Source organism: Neofelis nebulosa, chromosome 2 (genome assembly GCF_028018385.1).
Source record: "Neofelis nebulosa isolate mNeoNeb1 chromosome 2, mNeoNeb1.pri, whole genome shotgun sequence".
In the NCBI taxonomy this organism is placed as follows: Eukaryota; Metazoa; Chordata; class Mammalia; order Carnivora; family Felidae; genus Neofelis; species Neofelis nebulosa.
The window spans coordinates 8399547-8425486 of NC_080783.1; the positions used below are offsets into that span (position 1 = coordinate 8399547).

Genomic DNA, 25940 nt, shown 5'->3' on the forward strand with positions numbered 1-25940 from the left:
AATAAGCTCCAAAGTGGAGACACATTTGAAAAAAGAAATCTGAAAGCAAAAACTGCAAACCGAGGCCCTTCCGTGTGCTTCCACGGCGGGCAGTGGGATGGCAGGGGCCCGGAGCCCTGCCCTGTCTCCGACGGGCTCGGCCCTGCACCCTGGCCAGCTGCGCCCGCCGCCCAAGTGGCAAAGTTTCCGTGGCCCAGACTCGGGCTTCAGGATCACTGGGGCGGGGTGGGGGGTGGCGGTAATGGAGATGCAGATTCCCAGGCCCGCCTCCATACACACATTCTTTGGAGGCAGGGCTAACCCGTCCTTCAGGCAATCTCTGGAAAACTAAACGAATTTGGGTCTTCATTCGACAGAGGGAGGAAACGGTGGGAAGGGAGTGATGAGCTTTTACAGCAGGCATCCCCCGCAAAATGAGTTTATGCAGGAAACTTAGACCAGACAGAAACTGTGAATATGCCACAGCTGGAGTTCTCTGAATTTTCAGACGCAGCAGGCAATTCACTGGAAAATCGACAGCTCTTCCAGAAGGTGGCACAGCTTAGTGGGACAGGGCAAGGGCAAGCAGCTTCAAATAAATCTGAGAGTGTCCCTTACCCTTTCTCAGCCTCAGCTCTCCTGTCTAGAAAATGCGACACTAGCAGGATTTCCCCCGTAGTTTGTTGGGAGGGACCAAATTAAATGGAGTCAGATGTACGAAGTGGTCTGCACAGGGCTTGACCCATGACGTGTGCTGAACTGATTTAAGACGTGCCCATTACTGTTGTTAAAGGTAATTAATAATAGGTTTAAACTGTGAAATAAAAACAAAAAGCTGAGATTCTGTGATACGTATCCACGCCCCTTTTAACCGAGGCGACAAAGCTATTTAGATCAGGGCATTCTTTTCAGGAAGGATTAAATGATTGTTCAGCATAGTATGGATGATACAAAAAAAAAAAAAAAAAAAAAAAAAATTCAGAAATAAGCAAGGAGAAGTTGGCAAATCATCAGTCTTGACCTGCTGACAGTCACAGCCTAAAGAAGAAACAAGGCGTGCTGCTTTCTACCAGAATTACGAGTAAGCAGCACATTTCTCGTGACCATGGCCACGCTCAGGCAAGCTTAGGAAGTGACCTGTTCTCTCGTCCCAGCTTTCTGAGTTCTCAGTGGTTGGCGGCACTGTTTGTGGCCTGGGCTCTGCTGTGCACAGGAGCGGTTTGCTTGCACTCGGGAGGGTCAGGATGGCAGCGGGGCCCTTCTGGGAAGGGCGTGGCTCCAAATGCCTAGCAGGGGGTGAGCCACTGGGTCCAGGAATCCTGGGAATGGTTTCCTTCCATCCCCCAATACCGATGGGCTGCCCCTGCCATACCTCCACCCTCACCCCCAAGCCAGTAGTTTCTAAATCATTGGTGTGGACCATACCCAGTTCCTGGGATTATGGTAAGGAGGCCTGAGGAGGGTCCTAGGCTCTATCGTTAAGCCCCATTGAGGGTCTGGGGCTTTGAGAGAGCCTGGGCTAGTTCTGTCCTGCAGGACAGTATCTGCTGCCCCACTTGCCACTCCTTGCTGTTACCTGCATCCCTACCAAGGGCACAGTTTCGTCTGCTCTGTGTCTTTCATAAACTTCTCAAAGGTGACAGCTAGGTCTTAAACTTTTTGGCATTCTGCTATGTGTTAGGCAAATGGCACGAATTCGGTGAAAACTTTTTGAATATAATATTCTGACACAATGTTTCAAAAAGTCAGTATCTTTCAAGTGATCTTGAAAAATCTACAATCTACCTCGTACATCAGAGGAGGAGGCGTGAGTGCTTTTGGGCACACAGTCCCTGGTGAAATGTCTTCTGTTTTTAGCGGGTTCCCTCGCTGGGCACGAGCAGTTACGGAGATACGAACTCAAAGCCTTGTGGGTACCGGAGCCAAAGGCACGGCTCTTTGAAACCAATGAGCCCCACACAGAGGCTGGCGGGCTGTCGATTTCTTTTTTTTTTTTTTTTTTTTTTTAATTTTTTTTTTCAACGTTTTTTATTTATTTTTGGGACAGAGAGAGACAGAGCATGAACGGGGGAGGGGCAGAGAGAGAGGGAGACACAGAATCAGAAACAGGCTCCAGGCTCCGAGCCGTCAGCCCAGAGCCTGACGCGGGGCTCGAACTCACGGACCGCGAGATCGTGACCTGGCTGAAGTCGGACGCTTAACCGACTGCGCCACCCAGGCGCCCCAAGGGCTGTCGATTTCAAATCAAGATCGGGGGACTGAGGGCAGCTTAGCAAGACTGATGGGCAGAGACGGCAAAACTGGGAGTGTCCAGTAACCCAGTGGCTGCCCCACATTGTTTTCTAACTTTAAAACTGCTTCCATGGCGAGCTCCTACGGTGACCTGGTGTGGAGGATTGAATGGTGGCCCCAAGTAGATGAGCCCCAAGCTCATGTTCTAACCCCACGAACCCCACATTTGGCAAAGCGGTCTCTGCAGATGTAATTAAGTTAGTGATCTCGAGATGAAGCCATCATCCTAGATTATCCTAGATTCACGACAAGTGTCCCTATGAGACACAAAAGAGAGAAGGGGAGAAGGCCCTGTGGAGATAGAGGTGGAGTCTGGAGGGGTGCAGCCACCAGCCAGGGAACCCCTGGAGCCACCGGAAGCTGGAGGAGCATGGGAGCCTCTCCCCCAGGGCTTTCAGAGGGGGCGTGGCTGTGTGGGCCTCTTGATTGTGGACTTCTGGCCTCCAGAACTGTGAGAGGATAAACTTCCGGTGTTTTATACTAATTTGTCCCTCCGGCACCAGGAAGCTAAGACACTGGGTCTTCACGTTTATATAATGAATCTTTCTGTACTTTGTACTCGTGTTACTCATATTTCCACCAAAAAGTAACTGACAAACGTGCAGGGAACTTTTCTGCTGGATTCAAAGATGTCCTCCTGGTAAAAGGATAGTGAAGATACGTGAGGGAGATTTAGAACTGCACGCTAGGGTAAAATGACGCCATTTCCAGACGCCATTACCCTGGGTTACCGGGTTACTGGTTGGTCTGAAAGTTCTGCAATTATGCCCCACCAAGCGGCACGGTTAAGCTGGGAGTCCCAGACGTTCTGTGCCTTGGTTTTTGTTGCTGTTGAAAAACCTTCACCATCCTCAACCAAAGATCGCATAAGCATTTACTTCACCTGGGGGAGGGGCTGTAAATCGCTCTGCATTCACACTTGGTTTCGGTTGGCCAAGTTCTGTGAATGTCCTTGCTGACCATCACCTGCCTGCGTGGTTGTGTCTGTGGGAAAGTCCCAACACTGCAGGGCTGGGTTCCCGGCGGTGGCTTCCACCCTCTGAAGATGCCCCACCCACTTGCCTGTTCTATTCTCATCTCCTGCCTATGTAGCAAAAGAGTCTTGCATTCGTTCATTCAATATTTTATTTATTTTTGAGAGAGAGAGAGAGAGAGAGAGAGAGAGAGACAGACAGACAGACAGGGCGAGTGCGTGAGCAGGGGAGGGGCAGAAAGAGGAGACACAGAATCCAAAGCAGGTTCCAAGCTCCCAGCTGTCAGCACAGAGCCCGATGTGGGGCTCGAACCCAGGAACCATGAGATCATGACCTGAGCCAAAGTCAGACCCTTAACCGACTGAGCCACCCAGGTGCCCCAGGAGAGCCTTGCTTTCAAAAACGCACATCTTATCAAATGGAGCCCAGTCCCTCCCTGCCAAAGTCAGTGCTCTTCCAAAGGGAAACAGAGCCTAGTTAGGGCTTCAGACTTCCATCAACAACTTGGAACCCAACTGCCTCATTTCCAACGTTTCTGGAGCACCTCCCCACTTGACTGAAAGTAAACAGAGCCTCCACAGTCAGATTCCTTTGATCCTTGAGACATTCAAAGGGCTGTGATGGGCTATAGGCCTTGACCATGACCAGAGGCAAGGTGGTGGGTGGTGGTGGTATGGGGGGTAAGGGTGGAACCCCGGCAGAGCCTCCTTGGGTCACCTCCCTTCACTCCTGCTCCCTATAGTCCAGTTTCCATCATGCAACCAGAATGAAAATACAAGTTCATACGTTAAAACAAGTCAAACTGAGTCACTCCCTGCTCTGGTACTCTCCCAGCTCAGGCTGGGAGAAAATCCAAAACCCTTGCCTACAAAGCTCCCACAGATGGGCTTCTGGCTGTCCTCTAACGTCAAGTTCCACCAGCAGATTCTGTACTCCAGCCTGGGGCCCCAGAAATTCCTTGACAGGTGAGGAAAACTGGGGCAGGTGTCCAGGGAGAACAGTACCCAGGGTGAGATGAGGAGGGCCAGGATGGGGGCAGTGACGGGAAGGCACTTTCTGCTTCTGTCTACTCCTACAAGGCTCATGCCACCTGCACCCACATTCTTTTCCTTCTCAAGTCACTGCCCCTGACTTGTTTGTTGAGCAAGTTGTTCAAAGATTGTTGAAAGGCTGGCTCCTGGCCTTCTGCTCCAGCAATTACTTGACTGACGCGAGATGTCAGAGTCCACGGGACTGACCCAGGCAGACGCCAGCTTCAAAATTCCAGGAGCTCCTTTTAATGCCAATGGCCTTCACTCCTGTGTGCTCTCCTGTCTGTCCCAGGAGAGCGGACAGGCCCCCATCTCTTGTTCCTCTCTTCACAAACCTCACACTCCAACATTCCACCTGTTCATCGATGTGCTTTCTGATCAAGGTTTCGTGAGACACCTGCGGGCGGGCCCCCGACACTGCCATCCTCTCCCGGCCAATCGGCAGCTCCCTCCGCGCCCTCCCCCGTTTAGCTGGCGGGTGGTAACCAGGGGCTCCTAGAGCTGGATGGGCATCAGAGTCAGCGGGGAGCTCTCTGAGCTCAGATGATGGCCCCATCTCAGATGCGTGACTCCACAGGCCTCTTGGATGCCTGGACCGGCCACTCAATCCATCCCGAAACGCTCCTCCGTTCCGATGCCCGTGGCGCTACATTATCCTGGTTCTCCTCAAGCCTCTCTGGTCACTTTCTGTCCTTCTCAGAGGCCCCGCTTCTTGCTCCCACTCCTGACCTGCTGGTCTGCCCCTCCGTCCTCAGCCCCTCACTTTCTCTCTCTCTCTCTCCACCCTTTGCTTCGTTAGGCATCTCTTCGCCCGCTCTGATGGTTTCAGCCGTCACCGGTGTGCCGATGACTTGCAGACCCGCCAGTCTTCCCTTCTACTAGATAAGGCACACGAAAATTAAGAAGCTGGACAGGTGGGTGATTACTACTGAGGCGGGCACACCTTTGGATGTTAGGAAGGCTCCTGACACATGTGCCCTCGCGTTATATCCTGATCTCTTTTCTGTTCACCGACAGCTCTATCTGTGACAGGCAGCTAGGGCCACAGTGCTCTTCAGGGCTGCTGGAAGCAGACTGGCCAACACTCTCATAAACATAGTATCGTAGTATCGACCAAACCACGCAGTCAAACGCATCAATGGCCCATCTCTCCTTTCTACTTCTCCCCCACCCCCTCATGTGGTACTTACTCCCAAGTACTCCGTGGTCAGAAGCTTCTCGCCTGAGAGCTCTCCAAGCTGGGGCTGGATCAGCTCGTCTTTGTCCAGATCAGCTTCCATAGTGTCGTGGTCCTCCTGTTTCAAAGGACACACGGGGGTCAGTGCTCTGGATCCCCCTGCTGCACATTCCCAGACAGCTGGGTCCCCAAGTGGGCACCTGCCAACGGAACGAGAAGGCGTCTGCCCAACCACAGCAACTGGTGGGTTTGCGTGTCAAACGGCTTCAGGGGCAGTCTGTCCTCTGCTCATAACCTGAACCATGAAGCCAAAAGGGAAAATACCAGCCCGCCTCTTTCGGAAGCTGGGCACCTATGGACACCTCCACGGCCACAGGTGTGAAGAGGTTCAATGAGACACTTAATAGTCTCCCTCAGTCACAGCTCTCAGAATTTCTCTGGGAGGTCAAGGGACCATACGAATAGCCAGGCCAGTCCACCAAGAACTATGAAGCACCTTCACATGCACAGGCTTTCAGCAACTGTACGTTATAGGCTTGTTGTTCTCAAGCAGTTTACAGTCAATAAGTAAGAAGACTCATCAAAAAGAGAAGAGCTGTTTTGCTTTTGGGAAGATGGAGTGGATATACTTTTCCCTATTCCTCCCACCAAGTACGGCCTCAAAACACTGGACGTTAAATATAAAATAAACACAAGAGACCCTGAAAGACAGAGAGAAGGAGGCAGACTGGCTGGGTCCCCAAAGACACAAGGAGTGAAAGGTGCCGAGTTCCCTGGGGTTCCTTGGTTCCTTACAGATTCCACACTCGGGAGCTGAAGAAGCCAGCAGCCCAGCAACGTTTGAGTGGCGAAGACAAAAAAAGTCTCCCCAGAGCCTGCTCCTCTAGCTGAAGGACCGGGAAAGGGAGGGCCTAGCAATGACAGAAGTTTTAAAATTTTTTTTTTTTTTCAACATTTTTTATTTATTTTTGGGACAGAGAGAGACAGAGCATGAACGGGGGAGGGGCAGAGAGAGAGGGAGACACAGAATGGGAAACAGGCTCCAGGCTCCGAGCCATCAGCCCAGAGCCTGACGCGGGGCTCGAACTCACGGACCGCGAGATCGTGACCTGGCTGAAGTCGGACGCTTAACCGACTGCGCCACCCAGGCGCCCCCAGAAGTTTTAGAAAATAACCAAACACCGCAGAAAATATTGTGGCCCCGTCCCAACCACACCTGCCAGGGCCTTCGGGAGTCCAGGCTACTACCCTCACTGGGCTGTCATCAGGCACCCCCACATCCTCAGCTGGGGTGATACGAGTAGGGAGGGGGAATTTCATCCCTCCTGGGCAGTAATGAGGTTCCCCCATCCCCAGGAGAGAGTGGAGACCACGTGGAGAGCCCAGCCTTCCAGCCGACAGTGACGAGATACCCCCTCTCTCCCTGGTCTGATGCCGTCGGAGGAGGCCCGGTGGAGATTCATGCTTTTACCACGGCCCACATGTTGTGCCAGGGGAGGCTCTGTGGGCAGCACTAATGAGGCACTCCTTCCTGTTCTAGTTAGAGAGATACTAGTCGAGGCTGATAGGGATCCAGAACTCCCACCCCTGTCTTGCAGTAACAAGGAGTCTCCTCCCATCCCCTACCACCCCTGGGTGTCAACAGAGGCTGAGTGTAAATCCTGGTCTTCTATTCACACCTGGCGGCAATGAGGAGGAGACTCACCGCCACCCCCCCACACACCCCCCCACCCCCCCGCCGCCAGAGCGGTATCAGAAGCAGCCAGCTAAAACAGAAGGTTTCAATTAGATCAAAAGTCTTATAATCCTCAAAATATCTGGGCTTAAATAAAAAAATCACTCATCATACCGGGAACCAGGAAGCTCTCTCAAACTGAACAAAAAGAGACGATCAATCGATGCCAACATCAAGGTAACGGAGATGCGACTAGAATGATCTGACATAGATTTTAAAGCAGTTGTCACAAAAGTGCTTCGATGAGCAATTACGTTCTTGAGACAAATGAAAAATTAGGAAGTCTCAAGAACATAGAAAAAGAATAAAATAAACCCAAAGCAAGCACAAGGAAGAAAATAATATAAAGAACAGATATCAGTGAAAAGGAAGAGAGAATAACAAGGGAGAAAATGAGTCAAAGAAAAAAGCTGGTTCTTGGAAAAGATTAATAAAATTATCCTGACCAATGTCAGGAATGAAACAGAAGATATTACTACAGATCCGGGAGATATCAAAAGGATGAGGGATCACTATGAGTAATTCTGCACACATGGGGTTGACAATGCAGATAAAAACACAAACTATCACAAGCCTCTCAATATGAAATTTTGATATAATTTTAAGATAACTTGAAAAGTCCTATTACTACTAAGGAAATTCCTTCATAGTTTAAAAATCCCCCTGAAAGAAATCTCTAGGCCTACGTGGTCTCACTGGAGAAATCTATCAAACTTTTAAAAAAATACCACCAATTCTATATGTTTTCAAGAAAACAAAACAGGAAGGAATACTTCTTATTTCATTTCATGAAGGTTTTGTGTTACCAAAGCCAGAGAAAGACAGTACCATAAAAAGAAAAGTACAAACGAAAGTCCTTCATGAATAAAAATGCAAAAATCGGGGCGCCTGGGTGGCGCAGTCGGTTAAGCGTCCGACTTCAGCCAGGTCACGATCTCGCAGTCCGTGAGTTCGAGCCCCGCGTCAGGCTCTGGGCTGATGGCTCGGAGCCTGGAGCCTGTTTCTGATTCTGTGTCTCCCTCTCTCTCTGCCCCTCCCCCGTTCATGCTCTGTCTCTCTCTGTCCCAAAAATAAATAAAAACGTTGAAAAGAAAAAAAAAATTTAAAAATGCAAAAATCCTTAACAACCAAGCTAAGAGAAAGGTAAAAAAAATCCTCAGCAAAATCTTAACAAACAGAATGGAGCAACAGATCAATTATGTTAAAAGAATTATACGCCATGACCAAGTGCAGTTTGTTCCAGCAGTGAGAGTCCGGTTCAGTATTTAAAATTTAAACATCGTAATCCATAATATTGAGGGGTTTGTGAAGAAAAAAATCATATGATCATAGTAATGGATGGAAAAAAGGCATGAAAAAACTCAACATGACAAAAATTCTCAGAAAAATAGGAAAAGAGGAGTACTCGATAAATAACGTAGAGCTGACATTACACTTAATGATCAAAGACTGGAGGCTTTCCCCCTTAAGACTGGGGACAAGGCAAAGATTTCTGCTTCTATTCATTCTTATTCATTCCTAGTGCTAGAAGTTCTAGCCAGAGCAATAAGGCAAGAAAAAAAAAAAAAAAGGAAATAAAAAGCATATAGATCAGAGAGGAAGAAACAGAACCGCCTCTATTTGCCCCTCCCCTGCTCACTCACTCTCTCTCAAAATAAATAAATGAACATTAAAAAAAAAAAAAAAGAAGAACTATCTCTATTTGGAGATGCCATGATTGTCTATGTAGAAAATCCCAAGGAATCAACCCCTCAAAAATCCTAGAACTAATAAGTGAGTTCAGCAAGGTCACAGAATACAAGATAAATATATGAAAATCAATTTCTATATACCAGTGATGAACTTAAAACACTGAAATTAAAGATACAGTATCATTTATAATTCACAAAAAATAAAAATTCTTAGGTGTAAATCCAGCAAAACATGTATAGGACTTGTAGGCTGAGAATTATAAAGTGCTAATGAAAGAAACTGAAGATCTAAATAAATGGAAAGACCTACCTTGTTCACGAACTGAAAGACTCAACATAGTTGTTAGTTCTGCTCAAATTGGTACATAAATTTAATGTAATTTCTATCAAAATCCCAGAAGGATTTTTCTGCAGATATATGCAAAATTATTCTAAAATTTATATGGAAAGGGCAAAGGGACTAGAACAGCTAAGAAAATTTTGAAAAATAAGAATAAGGTGGGAAGAATCAGTATACCCAGTGTCAAGACTTCTACAGGTACAGGTTTCAAGACTATGCGGTAGAGCGACAGACATAGAGATCAACAGAGCAGAATAGAGAACCTCAAAACAGATGTACGCAAACATGTCCCACTGATTTTTTAAAAATATTTATTTATTTTTGAGAGAGAGCGCACGAACAGGAGAGGGGCAGGGAGAGAGGGAGACAGAGAATCTCCAGCAGGCTCCGCAGAGCCGGACGCAGGGCTCAAACTCACGAACCATGAGATCACAGCCTGAGCCAAAAATCAAGAGTCAGGCGCTTAACTGACTGAGCCACCCGGGCACCCCTGCCCAACTGGTTTTTGACAAAGGTGTAAAAGCAGTTCAATGGAGGGAGGAAGGACTGCCTTTCCAATAAATAGCGCTGGAACAACTAGACACGCATAGGAAAAAAATGGACCTCAATCGAACTCTCGTGACTTATCTAAAAATTATTTTAAAATGGATCATGGACTTAAATGTAATACTATCCAACTGTTAGAAAAAAAATAGAAGGAAGTCTTAAAGATCCATGAGGCAAAGAGTTCTGGTACCTGACAACAAAAGCACATTCCATAAAAGGAAACATTTGATCAACTGGGTTTAATTGAAAATTAAAAATCTTTTGCTGCAAGACCCTGCGAAGAGAATAAAAAGCTACAGACTGGGAGAAGAGATTTGGAAACCACATATCTGATAAAGGACTAGTATCTGATTATAGAACATACCAGAAACTCCCAACACTCAACAGAAAAAACCCAAACGATCCAATTAGAAAATGGGCAAAAGACATGAAGAGACCAAAGAGGATCTATGGGTGGCAGAGAAGCACCTACAAATACTCAACATCGTTAGGCATCAGGAAAACATAAATTAAAACCGCAATGAGATGGCACTCTTCGTCTGTCAGAATGGCTAACATGAGAAATGCCGGTGAGGGGGCGCCTGGGCGGCTCAGTCGGTTAAGCTTCTGACTCTTAATTCCGGCTCAGGTCATGATCTCATGGTTTATGGGTTGGATCTCCGCTTCTGGCTCTGCACTAAGAGCGTGGAGCCTGCTTGGGATTCTCTCTCCCTCTCTCCGCCCCTCCCCTGCTCTCTTTCTCTCTCGAAATAAATACATGTATTAAAAAAAAAAAAAAAAAAAAAAAGAAATGCTGGAGAGGATGCAGAGAAACTGGATCCCTCATAAACTGCTGGTGGGAACACAAACTTGTCCAGCCACTCTGGGAAGATTTGGCAGTCTCTTTAAAAGCTAAACACACAACTACATGCGACCAAGCAATTACACTCTTGGGCATTTATCCCAGAGAAAGGGAAACTCATGGTCATACAGTACTCTACATGAATGCGCGTAACAGCTTTCTTGTAATAACTCAAAACAGAGAATGACAGATGTCCCCATAGGAGGACGATGAGACAAACCGCTGCACACCCACACCAGGAATTACTGACACACACAAACCTGGATGACTCTCCAGTGAGCTACGTCGTGTGAAACAAACCAGTCCTCGTGGTTATAAACTATATGATTCCGTCTATGTGACATTCTTGAAATGACAAAACTGTGGAACTGGAGAACAGATTACTGGTTGCCAGGGGTCATGGAGGACAGGGGGCGGGAGGGAAGTAGGGGTGGCTGTAAAAGGGACTTTGGTGGTCATGGAGATCCTCTGGCTCTTGAGTGTCTCAGTGGTAAAATCCTGGCTGTGGTGATATACTATGGTTTTGCCAGATGTTACCACTGGATGGAACTGGGTAGTGGGGGGGACCAGCAATGAGATCAACCCAAAACAGACCAGACCTTCACCTGGCAGGGACTAAGGAAGGAATGTGTCTATGAAGGGGGCTGGGTGGCGATGGAAGTGAGAAAAGGGAGGTTGGGACCCTGAGGAAGCTGGCAGTCGAGTGCTGGTCCAGCCTTGGGGCGTAGGGATGCCCCAGGCCTGGTGACAACAGTCCCTGAGATCATCTCTAATCAATCCTTCCCCTGATTCCTTGCCCACTCAACAACCTGTAATTTGGCTCCTCTGAACTTGCCAACAAGAAGGAAGAGCTGCATTCTGCAAACATGTGTGGCCCGGTCCTTATTTTCAAACCAATATCTGGTCATTCTGGGTGCCTTGGTCTCTTGTGAATTTGATTTATCTGAGTCAGGTGTCAAGGGATCTGAGGGCTCACCTTCCCGTGAGGGCAGTCTCCAGGCAGGGCTGTTGCTGGGGGGACAGGCCATCTCTCTCAGTTCTCTTTAGCACACAGATGGACAGGGCCATCTGCCATCACTAGATAACGTCACCTAGGGCAGGCTGTCTTAAGAAAAGGGGGTTTGACTTATTCTAGGTGGTCCCCAAAGGCACAGAGCCTTCTCTAACAATCAGCATTGTCTTACTCGTGGCCTGGGCAGCTGAGCAGACACTCCCCCGCCAGCTTACATACGACAGCATCTCTGTGATGCCCTCGTACCGCAGCACCATTGAAGAACCCACCTTGCATTTATTTCCATGGCACTTTACATCTGAAGCTCTCACAGTGACTCCGTCTGGATTACTTTTACTACACCTATTTTGTCTAGTGTGGACCCTGAGCCTGAGAGAAGTGACCAGTCCGCAGTGACAGGCTGGCCTGGAGGCCAGGAGTCTCAACTTTAAGCTGGGGAAGCCCCTTTCTGCCCAGATCTTTGGGACTCCGCCCCCTGGGGCCCTGTAGAGAAGCCTGTTTCTGAGGAAGCTGAGGCTGGATTGCCCGGGTCTTCTGAGGCCTGAGGGTCCCCACGCCCGGCTGAAAGGGAGCTCAACGGGGCAGAGAGCGAAGGGCAGGGCGCAGCGGCATTCCGGAGCCCTTGGTCCCATCCTTCTCCTTCCTGTCCCGTCTAATCCCAAACAGAAAGTGCACACCTGTCCTCCCTAGAACCACCACCTTCGAGAGCAACCTCACCCCCAGTCCCGACTCCTCTCCACGGGGCAACTGCCTTCTCCTCCCGCTGCCTTGCCTGAGTCGGCACCTCGGCCCAGCGCTAGTACACCCACTATCCTGAAATTTCACTCGGCGTCCTTAAAGGAAATGTTATCTGTGAGGCCCTGCCTGAGGTCAGCTCTGGGACAGCGAGGTGAGAGTTACAGTGCCGCCGTGGCTTAGAGTTTGGTTTACTAAAATGCCAACATCTTAGCGATCGAACAGTGTGTACATTACAGGATTATTTCAGGAAAATGGCCCTGTGGTCAGGGTCGAGTGGCAGGGAGCTCCGGGCAGTGGAGTAGTATTTCATCCTGTTTCCAGGGACCGAAGCCTTGTAGGCACTGGCTGGAAGAGGTCATATGAATCACAGTTTCACGGAGGTACGGGTGATACACCGCTCCCCTGCCAGGGCGGAATATGAAACGTTAGGAAACAACACAAACGTCCACATTCCATTTCGATGAAAAATCAGTGGTCGATGGCTAACCTCAGCCCGTGCAAGCGAGGGTGTTTCTTTCCCCTGGACAAGTACCTATGTAAGACACTCCCTTGCAAATCAACCTGTGCGCTCGCACACACTCACACACACACACACACACACACACACACACACACACACACACAAGCACACACACTCTCAGCACAAGTTAAACTTGCTAGTAAGAGAGTCACTGAAGGGCGCCTGGGTGGCTCAGTCGGTGGAGCGTCCGACATCGGCCCAGGTCATGATCTCACAGTTCATGAGTTCGAGCCCCGCATCAGGCTCTGTGCTGACAGCATGGAGCCTGGAGTCTGGAGCCTGCTTCAGATTCTGTGTCTCCCTCTCTCTCTGCCCCTCCTCAGCTCATGCTCTCACACTGTCTCTGTCAAAAATAAATTTTAAAAACTTAAAAAAAAAAAAGAGTCATTGAAATATGTATTCAATTTTCTTTTTTTAGTTAAAACAAGTTGAAGCTGGGTTATTATTTTTTTTTTCATCACAACTACTTTATAGTTAAATTCATTGACAACTGATAGGCCCTCCCCAATCTCTAGAAACACAGGGCAATTTCTGCATTTGGTCTCTAATATATAAAACCGTTCAATGGAAGTTAACTCGAACCACAGTGTGATACGTGAGTGCGGGGCCAGAGAGAGAACCTGGGCTCCAGAGTCGGCCTGGAGAATTTGCTTCCTCTGGTGCATGTGGTAGGGAAGCACCAAGAATATTAGGTTAGGGTAAAATGCACAAAGGCAGGAAAACGGACATGGGAGTCATGACTAAATTGATAGTTCTTGGTTAAGAAAGCGTACTGAGGCTGTGAATTCGTAAAGACATGATTCGTGTCTCAGTTTCTCCATTCGTCAGGTGAGATCATCTGGCTGCCTCCTTGAAAATCACGACTTACATGGGGCGCCTGGGTGGCGCCGTCGGTGAAGCGTCCGACTTCAGCCGGGTCCCTATCTCGCGGTCCGTGAGTTCGAGCCCCGCGTCGGGCTCTGGGCCGACGGCTCGGAGCCTGGAGCCTGTTTCCGATTCTGTGTCTCCCTCTCTCTCTGCCCCTCCCCCGTTCATGCTCTGTCTCTCTCTGTCCCAAAAATAAATTAAAAACGTTGAAAAAAAAATTAAAAAAAAAAAAAAAAAAGAAAATCACAACTTACAGACTGAGGACATTTCTTAAGTTCTCCGGTTTTGAAAAGCCATGTACTGTACAGATAGAGACAAGTAACAGCCGTGGCTTTCCTAAGAAACACTACCATCAGTGAAAAGGAAGCAGAGGCACGTTAGGACTTCTGAAATGTAAAGAGCGCACGTAAAATGAGCTGCGCCAGTTGGGTTGGAAAATGCAAGTTAACAAAGGGAAGCAAGAGCTTAATTCAGTGCTATTCAATCCGTTTGTGGCAGCACTTGGGAAACTATGTGCAGAGGGAGATTTGGGGAGGCAGAGGAAAGAAAGCGCTAGATGTGGTGGGAAATGTAAGCAGAGAGCCTACCAGAAACGATGCTCTGCTGATAGCGGGGCCCGTGCTCTACTTTCTCAGTGGGTGCCAAGCAGATTGAAACCACTGAGGACGTCTAAGCACTTTCTGCAACGGACAAACCCGGGAGACGTTCCGTGATAATTAGAGTGTATGTGGTCTACCGGGGAGGGCAGCGACTCCTTTCCATTAGCTTCCCCCAGTTTAGATGGGAAGAATTTTATTCTCCGCGATCCGGTGCGAGGGGCTGTGCGTGGTGGGGCCCCGGGGCCGGAAGGCACCCTGTGAAAACAGCACCAGCCACACTGCTAACTTTTCCCAGCTGCTTGTAAATTCCAAATTAAACAGATTTTGAAATCTACTTTGTGAAGCAAGGAGCTGATGGATAAGGAAATGCTTCAAGAATAGATGCCTCACTGGGATGGGTTTTAAGTACCATTGTTGGGAGGAATTTTACTAAAATTACTGGTCTTTATGTACCTGAGCGGAATGCATCAGATTACTCAAGGTGCAGATCAGGGATAACCGATTACTTCCAGAAATGAAGAATGCCTCATAAAAAAGGCACTTGAGCTGAGATGAATTTAGATGTTCTAATACGAAGCTTCCCCGTAGCAGCTTGGTGATCTTATGACACTACCAGATTCTTAACTGGAGGCTTTAGATACATAATACTCCAGACAAACCAGATTCTGAGCGACTGGCCTGAAAACAAAACTAAGGTGGACCACTAAATGCATTTGAAAACTCAGATTCTTCCAGATATAATGCGGAGAGCAGAATGTATTCAAGTGGTTTCACGTATGACAAGTGAAAGTATCAAGTGTGTTTTCCACTTGAAATAATTACAAGACTTCTACCAGCAGTTTAAATTTGAGACACCTTCTCAGAACACTGAATTGCAAATCTCCTTCTTTGTGAAAATAAGGGAAAATCACTCCACGTGGGAGAGAAAGGGTGGATCGAGGTGAGCTGGCGGGCAGTATAATGAACATATTTTCCCCAACGCCATGGATCCTTCCCATTTCTGCAGCTCTGAGTGTGTGCCCGGGACTGCGGATGCAGGTGGGCCTTGGATCCTGGAGGACTCATCGTGATGTTGAGAAGTTGTTCGAGAAGCAACTTCCTCATTCACAGAATGAAGGCATCCCGGGGTGCTGACAGCTGGTCTAACCACCAGCTCAGTTCACAAGTAACCACATGATAGAAACCAGAGAAAACCCAATACCCTTTACTTCCCTGATTCATATATATACATATATATATATATATATATATATATATATATATTTTTTTTTTTTTTTTTTTTTTTTTTTTTTAAGTTTAAAGTTTATTTATTCTGAGGAGGGAGGGGGGGAACAGACAGAAAGAATCCCAACCAGGCTCTGCATTGTTAGCACAGAGCCCGATGTGGAGCTTGATCTCCCAAACAGCGAGATCATGACCTGAGCCGAAACCAAGAATCGGATGCTCAACCCACTGAGCCACCAGGTGCCCCTCCCTGATTCTTTTAATCCATGGCTTTAGCTGCTCAAGTTGCTTGCTTAAACTTTCTCTGAAGTCTAAGTGAAAATAGCAAGATATACGGAGAAGGGGGCATAGCTGCTCTGTGAAAAGGGAGCTTATTACAATACGTAGCACTCAGCATCGGAAGAGACTTGGAGGCTTCGCAGGCCTGGAAGTCAAAGACAGGAGCCGACAGCACAGCAGGGTCCAGAGACCATGCCTTATACAGACAAGTGGACTCGGGCAACCCGAATGGTAGTTCCTTCTGAACAGGGGTTCCGTGAGTATGCTCAGGAGGTGGGGGGCTCAGGGGAGCAACAGACCCTGGGACCAAGCCTGGGTGTGCCCCCGAATGGGAGTGAGCAGGGGTAGGGCTCGGCAACAAGAAACTCCCACCCCAGAAGTGAAAACCACGCCCCTGACATAATGAAGATATTTTCTCATGTGTCAGCAAGAATGTCGTAAGGAAAAACTATTATTCAAGAAACCACACATGTTCTGAACATTTAGATGAACCTCAAAGTCCTCGTAGAATCTAGGCGAAGGAGATCTGAAAAGTAAGACTCCGTCAGTGTTTCTCAAGTGCCCAGGGTGGGGTGGGGACAGAAGGCAAGGTAGGAATCTGAACTCATTCCGTTTTTCAGGAAAAACCTCCCAGGCCCACTGTTACTGGAAGTCTGCACTGGCAACAGGCTCCTTCCCCTGTGTACCCACCGAGGGTGCCCAACTTCTCTCCTCCTTGCTCTCCACCCCCAGCTCCACCCGGGGCCACCCGTTCAGTGGCCTCAGTTCTAGCTCTGGCCGGGCTACATGTGAGGAGCCCCTGCCCTGGAAGATTCCGGACCGCTCCAACCCAGCCTGCCTCTGGATTACGATGTTAATGTTAAAACCAGCTAACACGCATCGAGTCTGTGCTAGCGTCTTGCTGGGATTATGTCATTGGATCCTTGCAACCACCTGATGAAGTGGGTATTTATATTCCTACTTTATAGATAAGGACAATGAGCTGTGAGATAAGCTGAGAGAGAGAGAGATCATAACCCGACTGAGCCGCCCAGGTGCCCCAAGCCTAGAGAGGTTAACCAACTTGCCCAAGGCCACACAGCTGGTAAGTGGTGGGGCAGGACCCAAACCCAGGCAGTCTGATTCTTGAACCACTTCCTTCTTATTCAGATTTAGCCAGTCGCTGTCCCATAGTCAGTAAGCATCTGTCATTTCCTAGGGTGTCTGGGGGAGTATGGAGAGGCTTCTGTGCCTGGCCCCGCCAGTTCCCTGTCACCTTGGACTTGCAATGAGGATATGGGTAGCACAATGACACGAGACAAGAATCTGACCCAAGACCCCAGTTAGCTGCAACAATAAAGTGACCTGCCAAAGAGCTATGTATCAGGGAGCAAGATGGTGTCCTAGCCTTGGCTTTAACAACCCCCCCCACCTTCCGCCCCCCGGCTTTTCTGGATTAGATTTACTCTGCATAGCTCCAGAAGGAGGAACACGAGGATTCTGTCTGGACAGAAAAGAAGAAAAGGACACTATCAGTTTCGTGTGTGTCCATTATGTGCCACAGATTAACTCATTAATCTCACAACAGTTCCATAATGACGATTTATCCTTATTTTTATAGGTGAAGAAATAAACCTAGTAGTGAAAGAAAAGATAAAGGCAGACTGGGGTCTCATTGAGGAGGGCTTTGAATGCCACTGTTAGCATTTTATTAGGTAATGGGGAACATAGAAATGGTTTTGTTTTTAAGATTTTATTAATTTTTTTAAGTTTATTTATTGAGAGAGAGAGGGAGAGAGATAGAGAGAGAGAGAGAGAGAGACAGCACAGTGTGCATGTGTGGGAGAGGCACAGAGAGAGGGGGGAGACAGAGAATCCCAAGCAGGTTCCACGCTGACAGCAGGGCTTGAACCCACGAACCATGAGATCATGACCTGAGCCAATATTAAGAGTCAGACACTTAACCAACTGGGCCACCCAGGTGTCCCAAGATTTTATTTTTTTAAGATCATCTTTATACTCGGGGCGCCTGGGTGGCGCAGTCGGTTAAGCGTCCGACTTCAGCCAGGTCACGATCTCGCGGTCCGTGAGTTCGAGCCCCACGTCAGGCTCTGGGCTGATGGCTCGGAGCCTGGAGCCTGTTTCCGATTCTGTGTCTCCCTCTCTCTCTGCCTCTCCCCCGTTCATGCTCTGTCTCTCTCTGTCCCAAAAATAAATAAAAAACGTTGAAAAAAAAAAATCATCTTTATACTCAACACGGGGCTCAAACTTACAACCCAGAGATCAAGAGTCACATGCTCCACTGACCAAGCCGGCCAGGCGCCCCCAGAAGTATTTTTTAAAAGGGAGCATGTAAACGTGTAAATGGGTTCAGCCATTCTGGAGAGCAGTGTGGTGGGGTCTGGTGAAGGTGAGACTCTTACACCCTGTGACGCAGCAAGCCGAGGCCCAGGTGCGTGCTTCAGAGAAGCACTGGCATGTGTGAAGAAGCTCCTCGCTGCACTGTGGAAAACACAGGAACAACGTGCTGTCTTTCAGAAAAGAATGGATAAAAGCATCCAATGGAATGCCACGCAGCAGTTAAATCGATGAACCAGGGCAGCACGTTATTGGGACGGATAAATCTCTTAACACATAACATTACGTGGAAAAAGCAAGTTGGTAAATGATTCATAGAGTACCAAGCCATTTACGTGAAATTAAAACCCGTGAAACAACGGGGTATTTGTTTACGGAAACAGAACAATATTATAAAAGCACAGAATCCTCCGTGGAATTGTATACGCCAACTTCAGGCCAGTGGTTGATTCTTGGGAGAAAGGGAGGGCGGGGTGGGGGTGGGGCCGGATGAAGGGATAGAGCCACAGCTGTCTGTTATATTATTTTCTGTACTTTCTGGAAAGATTAAAACGTTCCCCGATTTGAAATCAAGTGCTCGTGTCCCTGCCTGCCCCAAGCCCTGCTGTAGGAAGATGGTCTGGCGGCCACATGCAGGCTGGGAAGCAAAGAGACGGGGCTGAGCAATCAGCAGGGCACAGGGATGAGGTTTAAGCAAGGATGTGGAGAAGAGGAAATGAACAGGAAGATGAAAGTGACTTTCAGAACGATGAGCTACAGTTTCTGGAAGATGATGACAGAGTATGAGTGAAAAGGAGCAATCACAGGTCACCTCGCAGTTCGAAGAGTCTGGGTGCCTGGACAAGCAGGCGGTTTGCTACCCTCACGGTTTGTCAGCGCTCACATACGACGGAGACCGTCTTACCGACTATGTGTCACACGGGTTAGACCCTGGCTTGAGCGCAGCTCTTGTTTAGGACAGCCAGCAACTGGCCCACTTAGAGAAACCGACTCTCGTACGTGGCGGAGTCAGGACCCAACAAGGGTCCCCGGTTCCAAGACGGGTGATGATTTTTTAAGCCAGAATGCCTCCTCGGCCCAGAACTCAGTGCCTCCAAGCTGAGTCCAAGTGCACGAAAGTCGAGCCCCATCAATGACTTACTGAATTCACTCGGCAGTTTTATTTCTCACTTTGAAGCAGTAAATGGGCACTCTTTGCACTTAATGCAAGAGGAGTGATAATGGGACTTCTCACAAAATATCTTCTAACAGCTTCCTTCCTCTCAGAATAAATTAAGCTTATGTCCTTCTCAAAGCCTGTGGTGATCGGACCACTGCTAGCTTCTCTGCTCCAAAGCTTATTCCCTCTCCGTTTCTCCTGGTTCCTAGAACACCCAAGTACGCTTCTATCTCAGGACCTTGACCTCTGCTGTCCCTGCGGTCATGGGGCTTGCTCCCTGGTGCCCTTCCACTTGACTGTTCTTCAAGGCACTGTCATGCGACATATTATAGTTCTGGCTGCTCATCTGTTGAAGGTCTGCTTTCTCCCGACAGAGTATCTATTTTGCTTACTGCTGTATCCCCAGGGCCCACAATAGTGCCTGACGGCATCTGGTAATAGGAGCGAGTAGGCCAGGCAACTCCCCTCTACAGAAACCAAGTGCAAAATGTGACAAATTTATTAAAAGGCCTCATTTCAGAACTCTGGAAAATGACCAGTGGCAGGCAGCAACCCGAGAAGTGTTTGCTCCCTGGGGAGGCACTCCTGCAGCCCGGCGAGAAAGGCGCATCATCTATGGTCCACTGGCCTGGGGAGTTCCCATCTATTTCAGGCAGTGAAAACCCACAGCTTTACCAGCTGAAGGTGTGGACTCGGTAACAAGTAACAGAGCAGCCAAGAAGCTAAGGGGGGATATCTCGAAGCAAGGAAGCTGCAGAAAGACTGAGATAATAAAATCTCCGTGCATCTCTGACTCACTGCTAAACTACAAATACAGGCAGAAAGCCCCAGGGGCAGGGGGGCAGTGAAAATTAAAAGCTTGGGTGAACTTACAAATTTTCTGCGCTTTTAAATGTGTCCCTCAACCTATACATAGTTCAAGTGGCAGCAGGCGGAAATCCTCCTGACTTCAGGCACATAAACATCATCTCTGCCTGGCCGACAGACTACGCAGGGAGCCCTCCAGAGTGGGGACATAATACACGGAGAGGCCACTGGTTGCAGACCACCGGGCAGAGAGATTGCACAGCCAGAGACCAGGCAGGTTAACTGTTTACTAAAACAAGCAAGACAACAATACTCAGGAGAACAAAACATAATCTGCAATCACCAGCACATATTACCTAGAATGTCTCGTTTTCAGCCAAGGGCATTACTAGACGTGGTGAAGAGAGAGAAAAGTGTGGCCAGTTCTCAGGACGAATAAAGTAGCCAACAGAACTAACTTTGAGTAGGCTCAGATGTTGGACTCTGTGGACAAGGACTCTAAAGCAGCTATCATGAAAATGTTTAAAAAATTAAAGAAAAACATGCCCAAGAGTAAAAAGGCAAATATACTGAAAATGAGTGAAAAAACCCAGAAAATCTTGACTGGGGAATGGACCAAATAGAATTCTAGAACTGAAAATACGGTAACTGAAATGAAAAACGCAGTGGATGGGCTCAGCATCAGATAGGAGATGGCAGAAAAATCCCTTAACTGGAAAATGGACCAACAGAACTATCTGGCTCAAAGAATAGAGAGAAAAGACACTGAAGAAAAATGAAGAAAGCCTCAGGGATCTGTCCGATAATATCACATATTCCATTGTATGTGTAATCGGATTTCTAGAAGGAGAGGAGAGAAAGGGGCAGAAAAAATACTTGAATAAATAATGGCTGAACACTCCCCAAATTTGGCAGAAGGCAATGATCTATGGACCCAAGAAGCTCAGTGGACCCGAACAAGGATACGTACAAGGAAAAGCACACCTAGACACATCACAATCAAATTGCTGGGAGCCAAAACTAAAAACAAAATCTCAAGGAACAGGGGAAAAAAGAACTCATCAGGTGGCGGGAAACGATGAAAAGTGACAAGATGAAAAAGCAGCTGGCTTTTCCTCAGCGACACTGGAAGTCGGAAGACAAAGCGCTGGCATATTCCAAGTGACGGAGAAAAGCCTGTTGGCCAAGAGATCTATATCCGGGGAAATGGGCCTTCAAAGATGAAGGTGACAGAAAGACAATTCCAGATATTAAAAAACAGAGAACTTGTCGTCCACAGGCCTGAATTACCAGAAACGCTAAAGGCAGGGCTTCCGGCGAAAGGGAGCTAACGTGAGATGGTCACTTCACACAGGAAAAAATGAAGAGCTCTGGAAATGGTAAACATGTGGGTGGAGACACAGATACATTCCTTCCCCGTATTTCTTTCAAAGACATGTGACTATTTAAAGCGAACAGTTACAACACAGGGCCAATAATAAATATAGATGTAGTATATATGGCCACAGAGCACAAAAGAGGAACAGAAATGGGGCCATACTAGTGCGAAATTCTCCTCTTTTACCAGAAACAGATCGGTATTGACCAGAAGTCAACTGTGGTAAGTAACATAGGCACACCGCAATTCCTAGAACCAACTTAAAAGGAAAAAGGCAAATACAGCCAAAAAGCCAAGAGAGTCATTAAAATGGTATACTAAGAAATACCTGTTTAAAAACATTTTTTTTTAATGTTTATTTATTCTTGAGAGTGAGAGAGACAGAGCATGACCAGGGGAGGGGCAGAGAGAGGGGAGACCCGGAATCCGAAGCAGGCTCCATCCAGGTTCTGAGCCGTCAGCACAGAGTCTGACGCGGGGCTGGAACCCACGAACCATGAGATCATGACCTGAGCCGAAGTCAGACGCTCAACTGAGCCACCCAGGTGCCCCCCAAATATTTGTTTAGTACAAAAGGCAATGCAGGGGCGCCTGGGTGGCTCAGTTGGTTAAGCGGCCGACTTCATCTCAGGTCATGATCTCATAGTCTGTGAGTTCAAGCCCCGCGTCAGGCTCTGTGCTGAGGGCTCAGAGCCTGGAGCCTGCTTCAGATTCTGTGTCTCCCTCTCTCTCTGCCCCTTCCCCGCTCATGCTCTGTTTCTCTCTGTCTCAAAAATAAATAAAAACATTAAAAAAAATTAAAAAAAAAAGGCAATGCATGTAAAGAAAGTGAGAACAGAGGAATAAAAGGATGACATAAATAGAAAACTGCAGATAGCAGGATTAAACCCAATTAGATAATTACATGAAATATGAATGAACACTAAACAAAACAAATTTATTTAAAAGTTTTTTTTGAAAATGAACAAAGTTGGAGAACTCATATTTCAAAACCTACTATAAAGCCCCAGCAACTAAAATCATGTGGTACCAGCAACAGAGACAGACATAAACATCAAGCCAACAGAAACGGGAGTCCAGAAATAAATGCTTACATTTATGCCAATCAATTCTTTTTTTTTTTTAATTTTTTTTTCAACTTTTTTTTAAATTTATTTTTGGGACAGAGAGAGACAGAGCATGAACAGGGGAGGGGCAGAGAGAGAGGGAGACACAGAATCGGAAACAGGCTCCAGGCTCCAGGCTCCAAGCCATCAGCCCAGAGCCTGATGCGGGGCTCGAACTCACGGACCGCGAGATCGTGACCTGGCTGAAGTCGGACGCCCAACCGACTGCGCCACCCAGGCGCCCCCCAATCAATTCTTTTTTACAGAGGTACAATTTTGACAAAGTAATTCAATGGGTCAAAGCATAGTCTTTTCAACAAATGGTACTGGGCCAACTGAGTACTCATGGGCAAAAAGAGAAATTTAGATCTTTACCTCACACCAAACATAACAATGAACCAAGAACGGTCCTGGGTCTAAATGTACGAGCTAAAGTTACAAAACTCTTAGAGGGAAACACAGGAGAAAATCTTTGCAGTGTTGGTTTAGGCCAATGGTTTTCACCTAGGTGTGATCTTGTTCCCTCCCAGGGGACATTTAGCAATGTCTGGAAACATTCTTGGTTGTCATAACTCTGGAGTGGGGTCGTTAACACTGGCATCCAAGGGGTGGAGGCCAGGGATGCTGTGAAATGTTCCATATAACACAGGACGGTCTCCACAACAAAGCTACCTCTCCCTATGTCAATAGTACCAAGGTTGATAAACTCTGGGTGGGGCAGAGGCCCTAGATGCAACCATAAAAGCACAGACCATAAAAAAAAAAAACACCAAAAAAACATAAATTCAACTTCATTAAGATGAAAAGACAGGACACCAGTCTTAACAGAACACTGTATGTTAACAATACTGGAATTAAAATAAAAAACTTAATAAAATAAAATGAAAAGACAAGCCACGTGTTGGGAGAAAATATTTGTAAGTCATGTATCAGAAAAAGGACTTGTATCTAGAATATATAAAGAATTCTCACAGCTCAATAAGACAAACAACCCAGTTTTTAAAAATGGGCAAAATATTTGAATAGATACCTCACTTATGATAACATACAAACGTCTACTATTATGGGTTGAATTGTGTATCCCCAAAAGATATGTGGAAGCCCTAACCCCCACTACCTCAGTGTGATGAGAAAAACGTTGTTTTACTGAGCTGTTGCCTGCACACCTTATAGTATAATAACCTTACTCACACCCAGAGTCTGGACATTTAGTTAAGGACTCGAGTTTAGGATTCTTGCCATAAATTCCTGCTTTGCTTTTACTAGGTACTTTAAAATTTTTTTAAAAATGTTTATTTATATTTGAGAGAGAAAGAGAAAGAGAGAGAGAGAGAGAGAGAGAGAGAGAGAGAGAGAGAGAAAGTGCGTGAGCGGGGAAGGGGCAGAGAGAGAGGGAGACAGAATCTGAAGCAGATTGAGCTGTCAGCACAGAGCCTGACACGGGGCTCGGGTCCGTGAGCTGTGAGATCATGACCTAAGCCTAAGTCAGACACTTAACCTACTGAACCACCCAGGCACCCCTCCCAGGCACCTTTTAAAATTACCACTCAACCACTTAGAGTGAAGTCTGAGGAAAGTTAGTGACCTCTGTTCCAACCACCTTGCAAGTAGCAGGTGCTGACCAGCCTGCTCTCTATCCCGTCTGCTCGCAACCTGGGAAGGGGAGCTGTTCCCCTAGCTCACTGTCCAACCCCCTCAATTTCTGGGATCTGTGAGTAATAAATCTTTTTTTTTTTTTAATTTAAGTTTATTTATTTTTGAGACAGAGAGAGACAGAGCATGAATGGGGGAGGGTCAGAGAGAGAGAGAGGGAGACACAGAATCCGAAACAGGCTCCAGGCTCTGAGCTGTCAGCACAGAGCCCGACGCGGGGCTCGAACTCACGGACTGCGAGACCGTGACCTGAGCCGACGTCGGCCGCTTAACCCACTGAGCCACCCAGGCGCCCCTGTTAAGTAATAAATCTTGTCACTCTACTTCCTTGGTGTGGGTGTATTAAAACTATGCCTTCAAGCAAAACAACCCTGTGGTCTCACCTCCCCAAAGCGGGAGCTCGGATGCTGAGGGAGCTGCCTGTGCGTGGCTCATGTCCCCTCATTCAGAAGGCCAGTCTGTAGATCCTTCATTTGGTACACCAGTTCCGAATGAAGGTGATCACTCGGAAGGTGATCTTAATTCGAAAGAGGGTGGCTGCAGATGTAGTTAGTCAAGATGACGTCATACTGGAGTAGGATGGGCCCTTAATCCTATATGATGATGCGGAGACACAGTAGATACTAAGAGACAAAGTAGATACGAAGGCCGCACGACAAGGGGAGCAGTGATTGGAGGTGTGCAGCTTCAAGCCGAGGACCTCCCAGGACTTCTAGAAGCACCAGGAGCCGAGACAAAGGCACAGAACAGAATCTCCCCTAGAGCCCTGAGGGAGCACAGCCCTGCTGACACCTTAGCTCGGGACTCCCAGGCTCCAGAACTATGAGACAATACATATCACCTAGTTAGTGGTACTTTGTTACAGTAGCCCTAGCCAACTAATGCAGCTGGCAAGGACACGCAAAGATGCTCAACGTCATTCGTTGTTAGGAAAACACACATTAAAAACACACTGTAATATCAGTTCGCAGCCACTAGGATGGCCATGACTAAAACAACAGACAATGCTATCGGGCAGGATGCGGAGAGACTGGAACCCTGAACACCGCTGGGGGGCGGGGGTGGGGGGGAACCTAACAGTGGGTACAGCCACTTTGGAAAGCCGGTCTGTCCATTGCCTCAAAGGGTGAACATAAATTTGCCATATGACCCAGGGATTCCACTCCTGAGTGGTTATCCACGAGAGGTGAAAACATCAGCCCACACGAAGACTGGTACACGAATGTCCGTTGCGACGTTACTTACCAGAGCTAAAAAAGTGGAAACAATGCAAATGTCTATCAACCAGTGAATGGACAAACAACAAAGGTGGTGTCTCCATCTGATGGAATTCTAGTTAGTCACAGAAAGGAGTGAGGTGCTGCTGTGTTCTATACCAGGGTTAAACCTCAAAAACATTCTTCATGAAGGCAACCAGATGCAAAAGACGACCTGCTATTGAAATGTCCAGAAAAGGCAAATCTAGGGGTGTCTGGGGGGCTCAGTTGGTTGAGTGTCCAACTCTTGACTTTGGGTCAGGTCATGATACCAGGGTCATGGGATTGAGCCCCATGTCAGGCTCTATGCTGGGCATGAAGCCTGCTTAAGATTCTCTTCTTCTCTCCTTCTGCCCCTCCCCAGTTCTCTCTCTCTCTTTCTCTCTCTCTCTCTCTCTC

The 25940-nt window shown here is 47.6% G+C and overlaps 1 protein-coding gene across 9 annotated transcripts in view; it reads right to left on the reverse strand.

Annotated features, from left to right (window-relative positions):
- ARMC9 (armadillo repeat containing 9) overlaps positions 1-25940 on the reverse strand; it is a 155287-nt gene that overhangs the window by 28583 nt on the left and 100764 nt on the right. For all 9 annotated transcript variants that reach the window (XM_058701661.1, XM_058701641.1, XM_058701650.1 and 6 more), the window contains one exon: positions 5467-5571. In XM_058701661.1, coding sequence (XP_058557644.1) covers positions 5467-5571 — 105 coding nt within the window. The remainder of the gene's footprint in view (positions 1-5466; positions 5572-25940) is intronic.